The 24,874-nt window shown below is 30.3% G+C and overlaps 2 protein-coding genes across 2 annotated transcripts; one reads left to right on the forward strand and one right to left on the reverse strand.

Annotated features, from left to right (window-relative positions):
• Positions 1–11,103: 11,103 nt before the first annotated feature.
• LOC139095210 (tubulin beta-1 chain) lies at positions 11,104–16,762 on the reverse strand. Its single transcript, XM_070646490.1, has 2 exons — positions 16,494–16,762; positions 11,104–12,955 (listed from the first exon to the last, which is right to left on the reverse strand). The coding sequence occupies exons 1-2, from the start codon at positions 16,548–16,550 to the stop codon at positions 11,669–11,671; spliced, it is 1,344 nt and encodes a 447-aa protein (XP_070502591.1). The 5' UTR covers positions 16,551–16,762; the 3' UTR covers positions 11,104–11,668.
• Positions 16,763–19,592: 2,830 nt separating this feature from the next.
• Positions 19,593–23,939, forward strand: LOC139095194 (O-acyltransferase like protein-like). Its single transcript, XM_070646472.1, has 7 exons — positions 19,593–19,955; positions 20,023–20,231; positions 21,333–21,550; positions 21,639–22,424; positions 22,688–22,995; positions 23,057–23,202; positions 23,699–23,939. The coding sequence occupies exons 1-7, from the start codon at positions 19,649–19,651 to the stop codon at positions 23,846–23,848; spliced, it is 2,124 nt and encodes a 707-aa protein (XP_070502573.1). The 5' UTR covers positions 19,593–19,648; the 3' UTR covers positions 23,849–23,939.
• Positions 23,940–24,874: the final 935 nt, after the last annotated feature.

Below are 24,874 nucleotides of genomic sequence, written 5' to 3' on the forward strand. Positions count from 1 at the left end.
CCCAAAATTGTGCATAAAACGTGTTTTTCTGACCTGAAATCAATGAAATTGTCTTGTAACGGAATTTAGGATTTGATGATTGTATACGGGCTGCGATTTTATGAAGATATGATACAAAGATATGAATTGTTTTGGGTGTGCCAGTGAAATTATTATAAGTTTTGATTTTTTTTGCAGATCATTGTTGATTGTTGTTTTATTTATGACGGATGTGTTGTGAAATGAGACGAATTTTGGGCTATGTCATTATAAACTGTGTGGCGACTCACAGGATCAGTTGCTTAGCACAGATTCTCGAATACATGTCTAAATGGACAATTTGTCTAGTTCTAACAACTCATGCGCGCTCTGTTGCAACACGCAAAAGCAGACACAGTGTCTAACAATCCTTAAAGAACAGCAATAACTTTCCAGATGTTCATTATGTCGATATAATCAATATTCACATTAGACTCTGAACTTTCCCACCAACATTCCAAAAATAATTGCTTTAATCTCTCAATAAAAAACCCTCAAATTTGAAAAGGCTTAATGCACAAAACCCCTAACTCAAAATTAATTGCTTATTAAAAACTTTAATACCACTCAAAACTCCAAACAGTACACAATTTTTCGACACGAAAGTAGAAAGTTTAAGACTTCTTTTAAAATCCAAATTACAGTGAAAGTTAAATAATTGTACATAGCACACGATTTTAATCATTTGTCATTGATACATCTTCAATGGTCGTCATAGATGCTCAGAAATCGTGTAGTGGTCACATACATATTGTTATTGTTATTTTAACATTTATTTCTACTAAACAAGCTCGATTCGATTTCTAAAAATAACAAAATGATGATGTATGAGCTTTCCGAGTAGAAAATGTGAGTATATCATAACAATACAGTCATAGCTAAAGTACAATAGTATAATGCTGCAACATTGTATGTGCAAAAAATATATAAAGCACGACACATATACAGATTACATCACTTGCCGGCTTGATGAGCGGCAATAAATTACTTGTCATACAGTTAAACTTTCCATACAGATGTGTCTATACGATGCAGTGACATAATTTTTTTTTTCTTGCTTTATTTGTAATTTTGTACATCAAGTGCTAAAATAATGAGCGACGCTATCTGTATTTGTACGAAATGACGACATGAGATTTTATAAACAAAGTTTTATTAACAATAATCAACGATTCCGTTCGTTGTATGCACATTATACAGTAAGATTAATGTCTCAAGTTAATAGAAAAGACGCTTTTGAAGCTTTTCGTTGGAAATCACTCAAACTGTGCATTATGGTTGTATTTGGAAGCAATAGAACCCTGATTCATGCTTGGATATTAGGAAATGCGTGTAGATGGAATGGATATTTAGACAATTGCTAAACTGTTTGATTAATAAGCGCTCCTATAATCAGTGTGGATGACTAGAATCGGTACTAAATATATGGGATAAGAGGTTTAAGAACAGAAGAATGAGAAGCTTCCTCTAGGTTGTACAATGAGTAACTAGGAATTAGAAATGTTGAAAAAGAGCCATTTCTCGCATTTGCATATTTGGATCCAGAAAATGAATTTTTTTCAGACGAATTAAGATCCATATAAGATAGTAGCAGATAGTATACTTAAACAAGATGATTTATGATGTGATACATTTTTATGATATTAATTTAATGACTCAAGCACGTTTCAAGGGCTAACTAATATTTGAATCAGAGTTTATTATTCATTTTGGACCAGACTAATCAATTACTCATAAATAAACATTTTACTGCCTTAATTATTGCAAAAACTTACACAACATTGACTTCAACAATTAAAACTTATATGCAAGCAGTTCACTTCATCAATTAAGTCTGTCTGTGCATTGAAAAATTACATCTATTGCATTTCTTTATATGGAATCTAATAAATCATCAGGCATTTGATGCATTAACAGCATTAACCTAAATATTTTACATCATTAGTTGCTACAGTCCGTCCGTCAGACCAGTCATCAATCTACAAATGAAATCAAATTCCTCAAAAAAGCGCTTCAATTAAGAATAAAGCATTTCTTATCTTATCACAAGAAATATCATGAAGTAAATGAAACAAGACACAAATATTTATTTTTAGGAAGCAAAAAAAGTTTGTAGTCATGCAATTTTCAGCAGTATTGTTAAACATTTTCACATTTTAAAACCTTAAAAATAGAAACAGGAAAAGAAGTAGAAAAAGGAAAAAAATGAGTTGAGAGAAAAAAAAATCAATAAATTGCAGCATGCACACGTGAAAGTTTTTCTGCCTATAACTGAGCAGACTCGCTGTCGGAAAACTTTTTTTCACTGTACCGAGTGAGTTTAAATTGGAATTATTTCGGATCGATAAGAGGCTGTTGAACTCGAGCATGTCTGTTAGGTTGGACTAATTGAAATGCTTGATGCACCGTTATTGATGTATCATTGCTATTGCTGCAGTTTTGTCTGCAATATAATTAGAGAGAAAATTGAAATTGCACAAAACATAAAATTTAATTAAATATAATTTGATTAATTTCACTATATAGTTTAGGAATTGGAACGCATAATGTATGATATATGAACGCACATTAATCAATTTTGTGACACAGTATGTTGTGGGTTTTATGAATGATAGCTGAAGGTTTTTTTGTCGAGATTATTATGTGTCAATTTTAAAGGAATCGGAGTATGAAATCAATGCTTAATTGGATCTTTATTGTGAAAGACAGCTAGAGATTTGATTGATCTACCAGATCATGGTCTGATTGTCATTCTTATGCCGGTATTAAAGAGATTGTTAGCAAATTGTTACTTGAGTAGTACTTAATATTGATTCTATTTAAAGCCGGTAGATGTTCAGCTGTGGGAAGATTTCCTAGACATTTAAATTATTTGTCGGTTGTTCATTCATTACGTAATGTGAAATAAAGAATTTTAATTTCCATATTCATCCTTAGTGCTACAACTTATACTTAATATTGACAATATATCAAATTTCTGAGCTAACATACAAGCTTGACCGCTCTTCAGTGATATCACAATGAGATGACCTTCTATAAATTTTTGCATTAAGTCGAACTATCTCATAACTTGTAAAAAGAAGCAAACTCATAGCCATAGCCATTAATGCTGTTTTGTTAGTAATTTGAGATGGTCACATACAACAATCAGTCTCTATTCTAGTAAATGACGAAGCACTACAGACAAGTCTCACTTGAATTAAAAATTTAAGATTATTCAGTTTTGAAAACTTGATTTTGGTGACTTATTCATGACGAAAATTTAAAATCTCAAGATTTTCAAGACTCTCTTTTTCATCCTCTACTTACTAGCCACACAACAACCATGTTTCATCTAAAAATCAATATTTAATAATAAAATTCTGAACAAAAAACAAAATCATAACGCAACGTCTGTTACAGACCAACCACAACACATCCAATTGTTCTTATTCTGTTTGTAAAAAGTGCATGAAGCATGAAGTTACGTCATTTTTTAATTAGAATACATCCGTAAATTGAAACCATAATAATCCACACGTTGCTTTCAATCTCTTTTCTTTACATTTATTTTAACAAGTGATCTCATCGATGAGTGAGAGCAGAAAAAAATTCAATTTGGCAGCATATGGCAATATATTTCCATATTTTACATAAATTAAACAATTTAAATAGAATATGAAACCGTAAATCGTTAAAAGATTGGTTAATAAAACCAACTGTACATGCATGATACTCACAATCATCTCCAGAAACTAGCATTCTTTCCTCTTCTCTTCTTCTAGATTCAACACACAATAATTTTTTACGCCTTCATTCATCCAACTGCAAGTAGCGTATGTATAAGTTTCATTATGTTGAATCTTACATTGTATTGTGTGTATGTGCAAGAAGCTGTATATCAGATAAATCATTTTGCCTAGCTCATTTCATAGAAAAATAAATATTCAATGTGACTTTAATGGAACCTGGCTTTTTAAAATGGTTTGCATATGTATGATTAATTGAAATTTACATGGAAGCAGCACCTTTTTGGGGTAGCTACAATAACATAAATGTAAAGAAAGGAAGAAAGAAAACATATTCATTATTATAAAGAAATTTTCTTCATGAGTACGAAAAGACTTGAGACATAAGTTGTGTATGAAAGCATAGGAATCGTTAACTGCACATGTATGAAATTTAAGTGCAGTGTAATAAATTTTTTTATGGAAGTTGAATTTGCACTTGTGAATTTTTTTTTAAAGCATTTCCTTCGCTTGACGGAACGATGAAGTTTACTACCCAAGTACTTTAGACATTTACAACTAGGTAGCACCTGGTAGTATTAAAAGCTGGATTTTAAGTGTTTTGTTCAAAGTCGAATGAGTAAATTTAACGTCAACTTATCAAATTAAGTATCAAGGGTTATATACGTTTATTATTGTTAATTGATATGAACCTATCTTAATTAGTGTAAACACTTTTTAAATGGGAAATCACACTGTTGTGTTAGAAATTTGGGTCAAGATTCACGACCTATTCTACTAAAAATATGACAAATTTCGCATGTTTCCATGTCTCATCTTCAGTCAAAATTAAATGGATGTAGGTTTTGTCAAAAGGAAGACGTCGTCTTGGTGATTATCAGTGAATAACAACTGGTCAATAGAATAGCACGAAATTGTGATAAGTGTCAGGCGATATCAAGTTGTCATATTGAACCTACGTCAGAAACTTCTCATCCTTTGACAGAATATCGAGATCTAGACAGGATCGACATCAACCTAATCCCGGGATAACGCGATATCTCGACTTGAAAACCATTAAAAAAGTGCCTCTCAACCGACTTATACCTGATAACTTCACAATAACATTCAATGAGTCATTCAAATTTTAATTACTTTTTTTCTCTCCATCCTTCCATATTCATTTCAAGATCAATCGCTTTCTTCTCCCTGCCCCATTAACATCGTAAAAAGTAGAAATATTCATAAACATATTTTTTAATAATCTCCGGTACACAATAAAAAGTGATTGTTTTTAATTTAATGGACGAGAAAAAAATATACATTCCAGCAATACATAAAAAACGGCGACAGAGACTACTCGAGAACGCCTACACATACATCCTCTCTTAAATTCAATAATAATAAATGTTATGAATTGTTATTGCAGTCACACATTTTCAATAGCAAATATGTATATAAACACAAACAGCATATACTTATTCATACGATGAATAAAAAAAAATAGATGAATGAAAAAAAACAATCAGCAATGCGAAAAAGAATTGAGCTGTTTTTACTGTATTTTTATTTACTCAATTCTCGCTATAACTTTCTATGTAAGAATCGCTTAGATTGAAAGTATGAACAACAATTATGTCATCAATCCATTTTTGTCGGCAGCGTATTGACCGAAGTAGGTATAAAATGTTTATATCCCGAGAAGTGCTGAATGAAAAAGTCAATATAAAAGATTGTTGTTTGATTTTTAAGTAGAAAAACATTTTAAAATTCTGACTAATCTCAATGATCATTAAATGAATGTGTTGCAGTGTCAGGTCAGCAGAATGAAGGTGATGTGTATGATCTTTTGATCATGCGTTCTTTGAATGTTGTGATTAATGATTTTTTTTTTCACAATATTTGTGGCGATTTTTAAAAGAAACTTGAGGTTTTAGAGTTCATTGAGGTTGTGTAGATTAGTTACATTAGTAATGTTTGCTCAAATACGATTCTCAGTTATGTTTCTCGTTACTCCTTAGTAAATGCCTTAATGTTTAGATCTTAACTCATCTATACAACCCTATATTTATGGAAAATTATTCCAACTGTGGTAATCTTCAACAAAATAAATACTCAGACCCCAATTAATACTTCATCTACATCATAACTAGCTAATCACAGCCTCAACAATATCTCAAGCATCATCTTCATGTCTATTAATAGCAAATTCATCTTTAACTGCTCGGATTATTTTAATTCCATATTTGTATTGGGCATTAATAGCTATAAAAATGTTTCTTAACACTATTCGAAGATTCTTTTTATGGAATCTGATTTCTAAAATCTTTAATCTCTAAACTGAATGAAAATAGAATCAACTGAATACATTCCATTGCTATGTTTTCTTTTCTTTCTCTCATTCTGTCTTATTTTGGTCACAAAACTGAAGAGAAATAATCGTATAAAATTTGCTGCTGCTTCGACTATTGTATGATTGTGAGTTTGTGACTATAAATAAAGCTCCTTTACTTCTTCTTACTCCTATTTCACGCTAGTCATTATATACAAACAGAGAAAGATAGAAAAAAATAACTTAAAAGTGCCGATTTCTAAAGTGAATGCATGTTAACAATACTTTATCGAAGCCTATAAACGTTTGGAACTAAAAGTATAAAAAAATATAAGTTGGCAAATATACAATTGACTTAAGTATAGCCAGTAAGAATGAATATAAGAGGCAATTTCTAAATGGCATGAAATTTATGTTCAATATTCACAAGTGAATGTGGGTGATCTATGTTATTTAAATGTTATTGGTCTTGTGTTGTTTATGATCTTGTTTATTCATAAAAATGAGAATGAGGTTAACTTTTTTGAATAGATTAATTTTTGACATTTTTCATTCATAAATCCAAGGCACAAGTTAGCATAGACGCATTTTGTTAATTTTGAAAATCAAATTTTCCGTAAAAATTTCAAATTTAACGTTTAGAAATTTGTCAAAAAATAATTTAACATCTATAAAATCAAATTTCCTTGACATACTACAACTTCCATTAACAATCTTCTAAAACAAAGTCAACAAACCCATCAAAAATCAACAAATTCAAACCAATTGTTCATTGCAGAAATTTTTAAAATTCCATTGAACTGTAGCCAATTAATAATAAACCAATCATTAAGCCTAATCACCCACTTTGATTTCTTCAGCACAGCAAAAAAAAAATGCTCTAAGTCTCTTACAAATTTAACAGTTCACTTGCTGACCATTCATTCATTATAATTCATTCATAATATTATATTACTTGCTTGATCTCAATTAATTCACACTTAAGGTTTCCACCACTACTTCGTCAGCAGCACCAAAAACCGCATCGAGTAAATAAGTCAGAAAGTTAAGCAGAGATTAAGATGAATGATCATGTTGATGTCGACCCACGCTTAATAATCTATTTCAAGCACTTATTAAAGACATTATTGTGTGGCATTCTATTAAACTTAATAATTTTATTGTTTATGTAGTTAACTGACGATAGTCAGGAAATTACCCAAAGATGGTGAAGTTGTTTGCATTTTTCTATGTATGTGTGTGACTGTGCCTATGTGAATTAGGCATTTGAATAGTTTAGCCGATTTGATTCATTATTCATTTGAATTTGAGATTTCTCGGAGGTGATTTTGGTCGCCTACGATCTACCGCATATACTTGTGTATGTGTTTAAGTCTGTGCGACAAGGGAAACCAGTTTCAAATAAAGGTGATTCGTAAAGAAATTCTGATGAACTGCCTACACTGATGTGTCCCATACAAAACCATTAATGCATGAATAAAGAGATTATAAAAAAAGTGGCATAATAACATAAAAATGATCAACATGATTCATATTTTACTCTTTACAGTTGACAATTAATGAAAAATGAAATTTAATCGACATTTTGTTCGTTCTCAAATTTCCATAACAATAAAAATAAATTTTTATTATGCTACGATGGTGTCAATGGAATTTAATTTTTTTGATTATATTTCCTATTTTAAGCTTGAGAATTATGTGTTTTGAATTAAATTGTAAATTCTTTTATGGATACTAGAGAGCTATGTCGTCAGTAAATGCTAGATTCTATGAGACTGTTCATTTGACGTGGTTTAAGATGATCATTGTTATATCAAAAGCTGACTCATGAAAATATTGAAACAAATACCAGATGTCGCATATCCATTGTTGTGTCTCTATCTACTGCTTTCAGTCGATGCAAGAAGTAGTCGTCATCATAACATTTAACTATTGACTATTGCATATTCACAAATCAAGTCATTCAACACACCCACGATGACAATTATATTCTTAACGGCATGCACTCATATACATTTGATCGCCTATTCCCGTCTGACTCTTCTTCCCCTTACTGTGCTGCATCAATAAATTTTAATCTTCACTTTAGAAATTCAATCGAGTTTTCATGTATGCAAAGAAGAAAAGAATCCATTGACTTTCTTAAATCTTATTTCCAAAGAATAAAATTTTTTTCTACATCCACACGCTGTCTTAATACAGAAAGTTGTCTTAAATCCATAAAGTAATTAAATGACTGTCTCTGAATTAAATACTTTACATTGAAATGTTTATGTTGAGTCGTTGACACTTCAATTTGTATTTAAATTTGTCATGGCTAACCACACAATATGATGTGTGGCATCTTCACATTGTAATTAACGGTAGTTAAGTGCAATTATGTAGTTGAAGCTTCTTAAACACCGTGTTGAGTGATTAGCATACAAACGGAATAGCACAGTCAGTCTCACTTCCAACAATTTCACTGATTATATCGACTTCTAAATGGATTTATGATAACAAACAGCGGAAGTTGAGGAAATTGAATTTTCTTATGCACGCAACTTCTTGCTAAAATTATCAGAATAATGAAGGCATCTTACATGCTTTAGGGTTATTTTATGTCTGTAAATTATGAATGAATGCCTATTTTTAATCCATATGGGATGAAAAAGTAAGGAGAGAAAAATTGCATATTATCTTCTTCATTACTTTAGGCGTGGCAAAGCACTTTTCACATACGTACGTATGCTTCTTGTTATTATATTCAATCTTCTCCACGCATTTGTTATTTTTTCATGTCTAAAGGTGCCTTTGAGGGAGGAATGTAATGATGAAAATATATATGTGTTGTTAAAATTATTAATAATGAATATGAATCACTGATATTTTCTTAATAAATCGATAAATAATCATTTAAGGTGGTATTTCAAGGAAAAAAATGCACTTTTAATGTCAGTTTTACTTACCTGATTTTAAGTCCACTGGATCTTTTCTTATTGATTGTTTTCAGCTTTAACAGAATGATTTGTAGTTATTTTTGAATGCTTTGCAGGGTCGTTGCTGTCTAACTTTTGCTCCCGACCGCCTGAAGCTTCATCCAATAAGCGCTTTATTACAATATCGACCAAATATTAACATTTTGAACCTGTCAGCAGCATAACAATAAATATTAATTTTTTTCGGAAAGTGAAAAGGAAAGATTAATTTGCTTTGTATTCGCAAGTCTTCTCACATATATGGCTTCGACCATATATTGCAGAGGCAAATAATCCTATCTAGACAGTGAGATGAAGCATGTTTGTGTATGTAGCAAGCATGCAATAATAAAATATCACTCGTGATAGACACAGACATTATGCAATCAATTTGAAGTCTTAGATATAGGCAACACTTGAATGTACAGATGTGGCTAGCTATGAGAATCCACGTCTACAACATTTCAGGCTGTGTAATCATCATAATTAATTCCCATGATACAAAGGTAGTCAAGAGAGCGAAATACGAAAAAAATTGCAGACAGATGTCCATAAAAAGTCATCGCTGGAGACCAGAAAACTTAATAAATTTAAATTTCTTTTTCCCGATGTCCATTTCTGATGTTTTTGATTATTATGCTGTAAAAGTGAAACAAAATTATTATTTTTAAGAAACTTTCACAAAACAAATAGGTAAAAGTTTGCAACGAACTTAATAAATGGGTCTTTTATGTGTGATACTTACTGTTATTTTGATGATCAGATGCTTAATTAAATTAATTTCTGCGAAATTCTGATTTTGTCCATGTTTACTTTTTTAAAACCATACAACAGTTTAAATGAAAGATGTACAAATTCAGGTGAAACCTCACAGCAGCAATAAAATTCAAATTTAAGATGTTCGTTATTTTTTCGTCAAAATCGAAAAAGACTCAAGATAATGAAAAGTCTATTTTTGATGCCATAAAACATATAAGCCACCTCCATACTTACAATGTAAATTTTTTTAGGATTGTTTTCTTTTTATGTCTTCATTAAGTAAACAAACTAAGATGTGCAAATTGTCTTCAACGCGTACAAGTAAAATCCCACACAAGTGTGTAGCTAAACCTGAAAAAAAGCATAAAATAAAAATCACCAAAAAATTTCTTGCTCAAAAAAAAAGTTTAATGAACTTTTTATTTCTCATGAATTTTTTCTCTTCTGTTTCGTTACTTCCATTTAAAAACCTCATCAGCATTTTAAGATTTTTTTTGTTCATTATAATAAAAATGTTTGAAAGAATATTAATCGTAATGTAAGCAAATGGATGGATATGCTGATTATATTTGAAAATCAAGCGAAAAGAGATTTTGCAGATTTAATTTATATATTTTTTGGAGAGAAAAAGAGTTAGCTGGTAACTGTATTGTTATGGATGCCATTAAGTGTCAAGAAGAAGCTGATTGGAATGCAGTTCTTGAAAAGTCAAATTTTTTTATTTTTGAACTTAGGATAAGTTCCGTTAATTTTCAAAAAATAAAATTTAAATAATTTGTGGCCGTTAAATATTCAAATAATTTATGACCGTTATTTTTGAAAATGTTAGTGATTTTGAGACATTCTAAATTAGCTATAAGACGCTGATGTGTCTAGTAGCACAATATGATTTCAGGAATATGACTGCATATGCGAACATCCAGTTGATGTTTCTATGAAAGATCCATGACATGACATGACATACATCACCTTACAGACAGATCAGCGAATGAATTCACCAATCTTATGCTGCCTTATACAAAGTATCCACAAAATTCATATCAGGAAATTATGACCTAGAATCAAAGAAATTTAATATAATCAACATCCATAAAAAGTCAACACAAAATTTATATATTTTCTGTTCACAAACTTCCAAAATCCAATTCTTTATTGAGAGCATTTCTCATTACAAAAACGAGTCACAATCTCAACAATCATCATTATCCAGCATTACAATATAAGAACAATCGAAAGAAAAATTTGCTACAAAAATTCCTGTAAAAAAGCTCAATGGAAACAAATAAAAACTGTCTGCAAAATTAAAAATAAAATAAAGCCATTTACAATCTTATTTTTGACGTTAATTTAAAGCAATGCAACGATTTATTACGAAATCATGTGGATTCCTTCCATTTTTCTCTTAATATTTCCTTAAAAAATGCCATTTTCAAATTAGTTTTTTTCTTTTGAGAAAAAAAGGACGAAAATTTTGAGAAACAATACTGCCATGTAATTCGGTCTTTTATCGTTTTGATATCATCAATAATAATGCAAATGAATTAAAAAAAAGGAACAAATTGTTTTTTTCTTGTGTTTTAGTTAATAATTTTATATATATTTAATTTTATGACAGAAACTTTTCATTCTTACTTTAATTCCTTCATTCTTGCAAAATTGTGTAAGATATTTTGAGATTTTACAAATTTCAAAAAAATTAAAAAAATTACAGAAAATTCAAAATGAAACTTTTTTGTTTTGTTGAGAAAAAGGGGGGGAGGCAGGCAGTGTGTTACACATTAAAAAGCATTTTTTCCAAACATTTTGCATTATTAAACTTTTTGAGAGAAGAGTTTTGTTTTTTTGGGGAGGAAGGAAGGTTTTTAGGACATAAAAAGGATATTTGAAGAACGAATTTAATTCTCGTCAACTTCAGCTTCTTGTTCTTCATCGAATTCAGCATCCTCATCAGCTGTTGCTTCTTGATATTGTTGATATTCACTGACAAGATCGTTCATGTTGCTTTCAGCTTCTGTGAATTCCATTTCGTCCATACCTTCACCAGTGTACCAATGCAAGAAAGCTTTACGACGGAACATAGCTGTGAATTGTTCGCTAATACGTTTGAAGAGTTCTTGAATGGCTGTTGAATTTCCAATGAATGTTGCACTCATCTTAAGACCACGTGGTGGAATGTCACAAACGGCTGTCTTTACATTATTTGGAATCCATTCGACGAAGTAGCTGCTGTTCTTATTTTGAATGTTGAGCATTTGTTCGTCAACTTCTTTCATTGACATGCGTCCTCTGAATACAGCGGCAACTGTAAGATAACGTCCATGACGTGGATCACAAGCTGCCATCATGTTCTTGGCATCGAACATTTGTTGTGTCAATTCTGGAACGGTTAATGCACGGTATTGTTGTGAGCCACGTGATGTTAATGGTGCAAAGCCAGGCATGAAGAAGTGAAGACGTGGGAATGGAACCATATTGACAGCCAATTTACGTAAATCAGCATTGAGTTGACCAGGGAAACGAAGGCAGGTAGTTACACCGGACATTGTCAATGATACTAAATGGTTCAAGTCACCATATGTAGGTGTTGTGAGTTTTAATGTGCGGAAACAAATGTCATAGAGAGCTTCATTGTCAATACAATATGTCTCATCGGTGTTTTCAACAAGCTGATGGACTGAGAGTGTGGCATTGTATGGTTCGACGACTGTATCTGATACTTTTGGTGATGGCACGACTGAATACGTGTTCATAATACGATCTGGATATTCTTCACGGATCTTTGAGATAAGTAATGTTCCCATACCAGATCCAGTACCGCCACCGAGTGAGTGTGTCAATTGGAATCCTTGTAAGCAATCACATGATTCAGCTTCCTTGCGTACGACATCGAGAACTGAATCGACTAATTCAGCACCTTCCGTGTAATGTCCCTTAGCCCAGTTATTACCAGCACCAGATTGTCCAAAGACAAAGTTATCTGGTCGGAAAATTTGTCCGAATGGTCCGGAACGAACTGAGTCCATTGTACCTGGTTCCAAATCGACTAAAACTGCACGTGGAACGTATTTTCCACCTGAAGCTTCATTGTAGTAAACATTGATGCGTTCCAATTGTAAATCGGAATCACCGTGGTATGCGCCAGTTGCGTCAATTCCATGCTCGTCAGAGATAATCTCCCAGAACTATTCAGAGTAAAGAAAAATTAAATAATAATAATTAGATTAGTTATTTTTTTATTTGCAAATTAAGTTAAAATGAATAACTTTCGTGAACATAATTGACCTATAAATCCGTCAACATTAAAACACGATGAATCATCGTGGCAACACCTAAATGACGGCGACCTCAAAAAAAGTATAAGTGAAGAATGGAACAAGAAAGTAAGAAATGAGAGAATGAGAAAATATTTCATGTAACTTCTTTTTTTCAAGAGCAATTTTACGTGAAATAATACGCGATCGTTTTGGATGAGTAGGTACGAGAAATGGAATGTACATTCTTCATTAACTACATTATTATGTACTATTTTGCAGATTTTTTTCAATCTTAAAACTGTTAAATTTTTAAATTTCAAAGCGTTGCTTCTAAGTTTTTCAAATCTATGAAAAACGTTAAAATTTAAATTGTAAAATTTCGTTAAATTTTTCTACCCAGAAATCTCTTAAAATGCGCTAAAGTCATTAACATCTCATCATTTCCACTAAATTCCCACCTAACTGTATTGGAAAAAGTAAGCCGTCGAAAAGAAAGAAAGAAATGCACGTCACTGTTGCCATAGTAATAGAAAATATGCAAACATAGTATGAAAACTATGTAGACGCGGCACAATCATTAATCTTGCTACTCGCCGCACGTAGCTACGAGAGAACCGGAAAGGCCATTAACATTGTTTCGCAATCAATTGGAAAGAAATATGATGGAAATAAAAATTTTGCGTGTATTAAAAAAATATGATTCGTGGGCGCTTGGAAACTACTACTTAATACCAGATGCTGATCTCATTATGCACAGCAAAATAAGAAGTACAAGAAATTTCTCCTCCTTTCTTTTTTGTTATTTTCATTCGCGAAAATAAAGATACCGCATTAAAAAATATAATTTATTGTATGTATCTCTCGCATTCCATTACTAAAATACAACTACATTCATGCTGCGCTCTTCAATTGTTATAATTCATGTTACAGTCTGTTGACTTTTACAACGCGCTGATGTGTATCTTTGATAGGAAAGCGAAAAAAATATTTTCAGGGATGGATGATCGTTGGGTTTTAAAATAGGGAATTTATGGAATTTATCTAAGTGGCATATGGTGCTGAATGGGACAGCTGTGCATTATTTTGAGGATAAATTAATTAAAAGTTACAAAAATGTTAATCTCAATGTTTGAAAACCCCACAAATGTTTACTTAAAACCATTCAATATCTATTCAAAGAATTGAAAACATTACAAATGTTTTACAATCATTTCAAAACCTTATAAATCCCAAAAATCTACAAAATTGAAAATTCAATTAGCCTCGTACATCCCCTGACAACAAACTTGACATCGCATATTGTTATTTGTTGATTTGTTTTTTCCGTTAATGAAACTAACGCCCACATAAATACTTTTTTTTTAGTTCCGTATTGAACAAAAGGTACCAAAAATTATCGAGTATATCGCCACTTGGTACGAAACAATTTATATCATTAAATAATAAGTAGAAAAAATTTTCTCTACAGTGCGTCACTTTTCATCTTTACAATATAGAAAATATTAATATATGTTGCTGGAAATGGTGCGTGATAGTTAGACATCAATAGACACAATTGAGCATTTGTTTAGCCAAGGCTGCTTCTTTTCGATAATTTCATGGAAATAAAAGCTAAATTTATGGCATGAAAATATATGCATAAGAAATAAAAGAGGCGAAATTAACGGGATATGCCAAAGAGAACAAGACAGTCACTTTCGGATTGAGATGCTGAATGAGCATTCACAACAAATTTTCTTATGTGGGAAATAAAATAAGAAGTTTTTAGCGACGAAAAAATGACCATAAATGGAAGTAAAAAAAGTTTTTTGTCGTGTTACTGTGTGTGCCTTATATTTTTTGCGATCACAGAACGTTTAGTTTTCGATATATGAAATTACATCCATTGACAAAATAGTTTTTTTGTCGTTGTTACTCATACATGCTTATTGGTATTATAATACTCAATGTATTAGACAAGATACAGTGTTGCTGAAATGTAGCCATACGAAGATTTTTTTCATGTTATTGATTTTTCGGTGGATTATTGATTTTATGGATCTGAAAATTGCTGAATATTAAGATCCAGTGTAAAAAATTCTAAGATCCAGTAAAATAAATTCTCAAGTTTCAAGATCCAGTAGTTAACTTTTTAAAAAATCAATTTCATATCCAACAACAACAAACTAAATTTTCATGTCTGCATGGAAAAATTTTATCGATTTTGTTCCAAACTGCAGTATAATTTCATATCCAACAACCCAATACTATGAAAAACCAGATTTTACACCCAAATGTCTCGTATTTCTTACAAGACATAACAAAAAATTAATTAAATAATCTTAAGTATATAAAGATTTTTGAAATACATGGTTAGGCACTTAAAATTCAATATCCAGCGCATTGCTGCACTTAAAATGTAAATTTACGATGTGTAAAATTTATTCTTAATGATCCAGTGAGCAAAATTTAATGCAAATTCTTGCAAAACATACTCAAATTCTATTTTATGAATTTTATTAACATGTAATTTACATCTCTGGATCATACGAGATCCAGCTCTATGCAAATTACATGACTGAATCTCTCAAATCACAAAATTTAGTCTAAATTTTCTCAAAATTGCTAAAAATAGTTGCAAATATTCACAAAATTTCCCGAAATGACAATATACAAACGGAATGTCAAGATCCAGATAAAAAGAAGTATACACAAGTGCAAATATATCGCCGACTTATGAGATCATCATTAATTAATAATAAAATGATCTTGAAAAACACGAAAATGGAATGAAAAGAACGACTATAAAGATTTTGTTTATCAATCAAAAATGATAATGAAGGAATCTAAATATTCAGGAATTTTTAGTATGGTGGATGTGGATTTTGGACATTAATTAATTAAATTATTCAATATGAGTGTAGGATGTTCTAAATTACGTTATTAATTTAAGGTATTATGTGGAAATTTCATTAAATTTGTCCTTTATGAACATTTTTCATTGAAATTACAGCAAAAAGAAATCGATTTTTGTGTCGGAATGGAGGAAATAAAGATGGACGCGCTTTTCGGTAACCGTTTTTTCAGGGCGTCTATGAATGTGTTCGTTTTACCGGATAACTATTTCTATGTGTATGTAAAGTCTAACGGCTTTTATGGTTAGATTTTTGCAAAATTTTATAAGATATTAACAATTTTTATGGACGATAATTTCACAGTTGAGTCAATTTACGGGAAAATTTTACAGTTTCACTAGAATTTTTATGAATTTCATGCAACTTTCATCGCAATTAATCAATAAAACATGATTCATGTCTTTTTTTCTGAGTCTCTCACACAATCATAAAAATTTCAATGAATTTGTGTCTTTTGTTCAACCGGCAAGTTCATATTTCATCTTTTCACATCCAATTCTTATTTTTTTTTATATTTTAATATGCCAAATGTTCACGAAATTTCTTGAAATTCACTGTCTGGATCTGCTTACCTTGGCTCCAATTTGGTTTCCGCATTGACCAGCTTGAATATGAACGATTTCACGCATGTTGAATTGGTTTTTTTACTTTTGATTCAATAAATTAAAAAATTAGATACAAAATAGCTTTGGATGCTACACAAATATGTTTTTTTCCACAAAAATTAAATATTGATTTAATTTTTAACTTTTTTTTGTCTTGGTTTGGGCTTGGCTTTTAAACACTTATTTTTTTTCTTCCAAACACGTCTTCTTGAGTGCGACGAACAATGAGAAATGAGGGGAATTTTTCTCGCGGTTTTCCTTTTATACGCTTCCTTTAAGGCGGGGATGTTATTTTACAAGTGAATCGATTTTTTCTCCTTATTGACGTTGTAAAGCCGCATTCACAATTTTTTATTCCTTATTTACTTACTTTTTTACTATGGCTTAATGATTTTCAGCTTATTCTAATAACTTCTGTGTATTTATTACTCAATTTTGTGCTGTAATTAATGAAATATGATGAACTTTTTTGCCGGAAATTTTCAAAATCAAAGCAGATTTTCCCCTGTAACGGATTTTCTTGACAAGACAATTTTGCCTTCTACACATCAGGTTGTGAAATTCAAAAAAATTTAAAAAATTTCTATTAAATTGAGAATCAATCATGCCGTAAATTAGTGTAACTAATAAAAAATACATGATTTAATAAATTAACAATAATCACACACAGTTAAATATCGTATATCAAGGTAAATTTTTCAAAAAATTTCAATGTTTACTTCATACTGTGTAGAATGCAGAGGTTGAACGAAAAATTTAAAAATCAAAGTGACCGTTTTTGATAATTTTATCGAAAAAGCTTAATTTCATTAGCTTTTAACAAATTGTGTTGTTATTTATTGAAGCTTTCATCCTTTTAACAGGTAAGTCGTTAATTTTTATTGGATATTTTTGCATTGTTTATTTTAGATTAAATATATTAGCATACGGGAATCACGCTCTTTAACAAAAAATCACCTTTTATATTGTTTTTTCTTATCAATGCATTTTCAAAGAACTTATTATCATGAATTTAAAGATCAAGATGTCATCGATTGATTTGGCATTCAAATTAAAATTACGATCACTTCCTCTTGAAAATAAATTGGAAAAAAATATTTTGGCTTACTGATTACTCAACGAATATTTTTTATAATTTTCGCGTCTTTTTAGAAAAGTTTGCATCATTTTTAAAATGGCCGTTGAAAATTTTCTGGTTGATTTCCCATGTTTAAGAAAATTTAAATTAATCAGGTAGTAAATTAATTAATTTGTAACACATTTATTAAGAGAGTGAGTCAAAAATTAGCATTTAATCACAAAGCACAGTTTACAATTACCCCTATTCAGTTTACTTAACCCTATTGACTTTACTTAAGCTAGCTAATATTTAATTAATTGATCAGATTATTTTCACTTTCAGTAGAACTAAATTAAATCACATTACATTATAAACAATAGTGTAGGTCAATTATTTTATATTCTATACGATGTTGACACTCATAGTTTGCCATAAAGCAAAAATTTGCAAAATATGATGCATGTTTAATAATTTTTGATTTAATATTTGTGTTGTATACATCTTGGCTGACAGCACAAACTGGATTTTCGTCCTTTAATGAACAAGAGTCGAAGCAATCACAATTTCCATAGCTTTTCATAGTTTCACAATAAATTGAATGCATGAAATTAAAAGGATTCCAAGAGTATGTAAAATGAATGAGTAGGAAACTGATCAGGATAATAAGAACTGTGAATTGAAAATATATTAATAGCTTAAGCTTATTGTTGATGCTTTTTGTTGATACCTTTCATTTTATGAATTTTTATAGAACTTTTAATATTTAACTGAACTGGATCCCGTAACTAAACTTTATCAATTGAATAAAAACAAAGATGATGCTAATTTATATTTCGAATAAAGGGAATCGTAGTGGGAAAAAGTATGACTAACAAATAACTAGTACTTATAGCTTTTTCGACGGAAGCGGAGAATATGTTTATAAAATATTACTTTTATATATACTAATTTCATTATTTAGGAAATTGTTTATGGGCGATTCCACAGATATGATTTCAGGATTTATAGTGAATCTCGACAAAAAGACAATTATGGACATTTTTGCAATATTTAGTTTTTTTTAGTTGTTTGTTTACATAAAAAAATGTGCAGAAAAATTTTGTGATATATCAAAAGTTTAATTGATTAAAGTGAAATGTTAATAATAATTCATCTCACAATCATATGATTTTAATCTGTTTATCCTCACTTCTTGAATATTTGCAATTTTTGTGCAAATTTCTTTTCATTTAGCAGATTAATCATATTTATTTTAATTAATTTAATGTGACAGATACAAAAAATATTTCAATATTCCTTAGTTATTTCTTTTTCGTTTTAGGTAAAATTAATTTCTGAATAAATTTGGTGATGCATGGATCATTAACAAGAACATTCTTTAAATTAAAGAAAATATCAAGCATTTCTTCTAGATGGTTGAATCCATTTATAACACGTAAATGTAAAACCTAAGGAGTACATTCGTTTTTCATTAATGACACTTTAGTTACGTTTGACATTTTAGTGCAATACCGCCAAAAATACCTTTTTCGTACAAAAAATAATTTCATTCATAAAATTTATAATTTTTATCGGAATTTAACAAATCTGTGGAATTGTCTTAGTACAAATGATTATACGCTCTTGATTATTAGCTGAACGATGAACTTTGTGAAACTTGTTAAATAAATATGTTTGTTGATAAATATCACCAGATTTCGCCATACTTGATTTAATCAGGATGATGAATGTGTATTTCAGGTTTTTTAAGGAATACCAGCATCAGTCATGGTTACAAGTCTAAATGTCTTCATTTTCGAACAATAATGCGTAAAAATACGTAAACTTAACTTAACTCATGTATGATGCTCACTTATTCCTGTTTCAATTTCCATCATTTTCGATCATGTTTTATGTTCATCTTTTTGAGTACCTATCTCCCAAAATAATTGAGAAAAGAGAAGAAACAAATCTACCGCGATCATATGTTTCTTAAGATATAAAGCCACACGGTATTATTTCTCAATCTTATAGTATATCTTTAGAACTCACACAGGTCGCATAACAATCTTTCTACCAAATAATGTCTGCAAGACAGCAAAATAATAATTTATGGAATTTAATTATCATTTTATCTTTGTTACCATTAATTAAAAGTCATAGTGGCGAATCGGGGTTGAAGTTTAACAAAAGTTGTGATAATAATGAATATATTGGATCTAATTTAGTAATTAATAATTCTATAAATCCAAGTGATGAATATGATTTTCAATTCGACTACAGTGAATTTAATCTAAATTTTACAAGTGATGAGATTTCAAAGGAATGTAAAAATTCAATTAAAATATTGGAACACCGTGCAAAGTTGTTTGATTTAAATGCTCTTAGAAGTGAGAAAAAAAATCCAATTTTAATTAAGACAATTAAATAATTAATTAAAAAATAAATGTTTTACAGTCCTCGATGCTAGTGCGAAAATCGGAAGTGGAATCTTAAGAGGAAGTACTAATAATTTCGGTGATTTTGACGAGTGTCTAGAATCAAAAGTTGAGAATTTTCAAGGAAAATATTGCCTTGCTGAGATCCAGTTTGAGATTCAAACTCACCTTAAGCATTTCAAGAGCTTGATTTTGGCTAATGAGCCATATAAAAATGAACTCAATGACGTAAGTTTCTAGGATTTATCATTGTTATGAGTACTGACGGAATGATGTTAAATTAAATAAGAAGAAAAAGTTTGGAAAAAGCAATCATTCAAACAAAAATATTCAATAGATTCATATTGAATTTAATTCAACTTAAGTGATTCATTTATACGGACTTTGCTCATTTAGAGTTGGGCATCAAGTTATAATCATTTGTTAGTTCATTCTTTATATTGGATAAAGACATTTTTATGAATTTACTAACATCTCAAATATTTCAAACAAATGATTTAAAAATTGTCAGATTGTCTATCTGAGCTTTGAACTGCAACAAATTAATTGTGCTTTCATATTCAAAACTTCACACCTTTCCCGAATTTTACTTACCGAACCCAAAGAAAAGCATTCCAAAACAAATCACAAAATATTAAATTGAATTGAACATGACCTATCATGATACTACATACACAATCATAACATGTGCTCAAATTCAAAAATACCATCTTCATTGATGTTTGATTTTCGAAATTTAGCACATGGACCATTCACATTGACGGTAACAGTAGTGTAATAAGAAGAAGTGAAAAGAAACAGAGAATATTTGATTCGATCCGGAGCGACAAAAACCTTGCTACAACACTGATCGTATTCCTGATGAATGTTACTCTGTAATAAATAATTTTTACGCTTAGCTAAATTGTTATTGGTCGTTTCTTCCCGTTCTCATTAAAAACTCTTTTTAGGACAGCTAAAAAGCAAACTCATTGCATTGACGTTTATCTGTTCATTCATGAGCTGGAAAGAATTTTTTCTTCTTTTCTCTTTGGGAGTCGTTCACTTATTACGTTCAGGTGTAGGGATAGGGGGGAGGGAATGGGAATCAAATATAATCTACCCATGGCTCTATAGATAGCCGAATAAACAAAAGTGTTTCATATTCTTAATTTCGTATGAACATCATTTATGAATAATCCGTAAACGGTTCAGTGATAGTTAGTCATTTCAATATTTCCATGATCTTTAGACCCTTAATTCTACTCATTGACGTCAAACGATCATACAGTTGCGAATTTCACTTTATTTCTGGATGCTAATAAGTTTATTATTGCAATATCTTTTAAGGTGACTCACATTCTCCCAAGAACGTCCACAATATTTTGGGGTGTTTGTATGCCATCAATATGTAGTTATAAGGAATTAGAAATAGCTTTACGTGATACTATTGAACAAAAGTTTGGAAAATATTTGATCTCAATACATATGAAAGTCAAAGAACGGAATTGTCAGGTACAAGAAGAATTTTCATGGATTAGTATAAGCAATGAATCGAAATTGACTATGTAAGTAGATATACCAACAAAGAAGTAGACGTCATAAAATATTAAATAATTCAGTATGACTAAAGCATATATTTGCTTTTATTTTCAGAGCATTTTTTTTGCTGCTTTTAATTATATCATGTGTAGCCACCATCTATGACTTAAACTCATTACAATCTCAAAAGAATGAGACTTTAATGGCATTTTCGATGAAGAAAAACTTTAATGAAATCATGTCAACAGACATAAGTCCACGAGAAATTCCATCCTTACATGGCATTAGGATCATAAACAGTCTTATGCTAATAATGGGACATAAAACAATGGGAGTTTACTTCCAGCCAATAATCAACAAAGTTGAAACATCTGAGTTATATAATTCATTTGTTTCAGTTCCATTGCGAGCATTATTTTTATTCACAGAAGTATTCTTGATGCTTAGTGGATTGCTGTCGACTCATTCTATAGTCGGCAAACTCAATAAAGGACAAAAGATTAACGTTGTAAAGGAGATTGCTGCGAGATATTTTAGAATTATACCACCTATAATTGCTTTAATGTTAATTTCAACGTTTATTCTACCGATACTTGGAAATGGTCCACTTTGGCCAGATTCCGTCACTGCAACAGCAGATATCTGCAAGAAGAATGGCTGGATGAATTTATTCATGATTCAAAATTGGTTCGGATTTGAAAATATCTGTAACTTTAATTTACATCATGTTGGAACTGATTTCGTCATATTTATAGCATCGTTACCCCTCCTTGTATATCTTCACAAGTTTCCTAAACATAACATTACTATTATTCTAATTCTTGGCGCGCTTTCAACACTTGCGCGCTTTTACGTCACTTATATGACGGACTTGGTGATCTACGTAAGATTCGCTAGTACGTAAGTATTAAAATCTATAGATTAATCTTATTAGGTTGATTAAAAGACAAAGAAAACAAGGTCGCGAATTGAAATGTAAGGTCTTAATCTTGTTTATTGAAAGAAACTTCAATTAAACATTTGGGTAATTCCGTTCAGGGTTATAATTAGAACTTCTTTTGAAGTGTGTAAATCCTATCAACGCAAATATGCATTAAATTGAAGTCAATTTGTTCTGTGTACGATTTAAACGGCTTCAAACTAATTTATTCTCAATTTTTCAGTCAAAAACAAATGTTGGATACAGCAAACTTTATGTATGGAATTCCGCCATATAGATTTACGTCATATTCAATTGGAATCTTAATGGGATACATCTTGAGAAATCAACAACCTCAAAAATTAGGTTCAAAATTTGTTAATATAGGATGGATTGCTGCTACAGCTGGAATGGTTGTAGTTATGGTGCTAGCATCACTCGTTCATTATGCTTATTCACCACTTAATATGGCAATATTCTCTGCAGTAACACCAAATCTCTTTTGTGCTTTCTTCGCATGGATTATTTACGTTTCCCATCATCAAAGTGGAAGTAAATATTTGAACAATCATTCAATTTTTGATCTATTATTTTCATTAATCATCTTTTATAGACAAATTTACTAGATTTTTTGAATGGAAGTATTTTAAAGTGACATCAGCATTGTCATATGGAATATACCTCTATCAGTTCCAAATATTCAACTATCTTCTGGGATCTTTGAGAGGTCCAATATATTTTACTGCATATAATCAAATGGTAAGTGTGAAAACTAGAAGAATGCTAATTTTATAAATGGTAAATGGCAATATTTGCTTAGTCGCGATCAAGTCTCGATTTTGGATTCTTCAGATTCAGATTATTGAAAAAAACAGACTTCAAAACTGGATTTCCCATCAAATCAAATTTCCAAAAATTAAACAATATTATATTTTACGGCAGTTCCATATAGATTGTATAGATGTTATTAAATTGAAGTATTCGCAATTCGAGATGATAATAATGAAGTACCTAATATAATGTTATTATCATTGTTTACAAATTGATTGCTAATCATAAAAATCAAAATGACGAAACTGCTTTTACTGCACGAGATTGATTAATATGATTAATAATTTTTGTATAATATTTACATTTAAAGTCCAGTTGATGTATTATACCCCCTTAGTGCTTATATTCATCAGCGAATATAATCTTATGACATTTAATCTATTATTGAACTTAATCCTATCATTTTACTTCCGTTTCATTTCAGTTTCATCTTAATGAATTGCTTTTGATAGTTGTTGGTGCTTTCCTGTTGACTTTACTAATTGAATTACCTTTTGGGAACATTAAGAAGATTTTATTTGATAAGAAGCTACCTGAGAAAATAAACTCAACTAAAAGTGATAAGGATGAATGAGTAAATAATGTATTATTTATTGTATTTCTATAAAAAAGGTTTGTGAGATTTGATATTTTAGATGTAATAAAATTATTTAAAATTTTTGAAATCTTCGTATGCATTCACAAATGTCATGTAAATTTAAAAGGTTATCAGGATTAGTCTTAGTCATTCCTTTGTAAGCTTCATTTGTAAATAAATGGAAACAAATTAATTTTCTCATTATTTAATATATTTCAGTAAACAAGCTAATAAGTTAATGTCATAAATACAAACACAAAAGCCGGTTTGTAGTTTTAAAGAACCATAAGACAATAAAAGTTGCAAAAAATCTTTAAACCGCAAGATTTTTTATTCTTTTGCAAATTCAATCTTGTTTGGGAAGAATGTGAATTGCTTTAGGCAAGAACTATTTAACTAATTATACGTTTTATAGTTAAGAAGGCAAGATTACTGTTTAGAGAATTTAATCTAGATTCTAGACAGATAATCAATGTTCAAAAAACAACAGTCCGATCGACACACTGCGCCATATATTTTATATGTGCCTTCTTTTTGTTAATACGATGACCTTGTAGTGTCTTAATGACTTTATTCTGTCGCTCGGGGTTATTATTGAAAATTATTCGTTTATTGCATTAGGGACTTCCCATTTATCATATATTTAGGGATTTTGGGCTTAATCGTTAGTTGCCACGCCTATGCATCTATGACATTCGATCAAAGTCATCTAAAGAAAGGGGTTTCATCTGGTTTCTAGAACTCTCAGATCCCAGCTATTTTATTAACCTAATGCCAATGACTACACTGGATGCTGTAATCTAAAATTAATTTGAGGAAGCAAATGCGCAGAATGCCGAGGTATAATGCTCAATAATTAGCAATACATTACAATAATAAATAGATTTTTAAATTCAAAGACTTAATGAACAAAAAGAAGTTAAGAATTATTTATAATGTAATATTCTCATACGTTACCCCCTAAACAGCTGTTTTTGTTAGTGCTACATCGCTCACATCTTCTAAGAGCACATAATGTTATTT

Source organism: Chironomus tepperi, unplaced genomic scaffold, assembly GCF_022539635.2.
Source record: "Chironomus tepperi strain 1889 unplaced genomic scaffold, CSIRO-AGI_Ctep_v1 contig_363, whole genome shotgun sequence".
Taxonomy (NCBI): Eukaryota; Metazoa; Arthropoda; class Insecta; order Diptera; family Chironomidae; genus Chironomus; species Chironomus tepperi.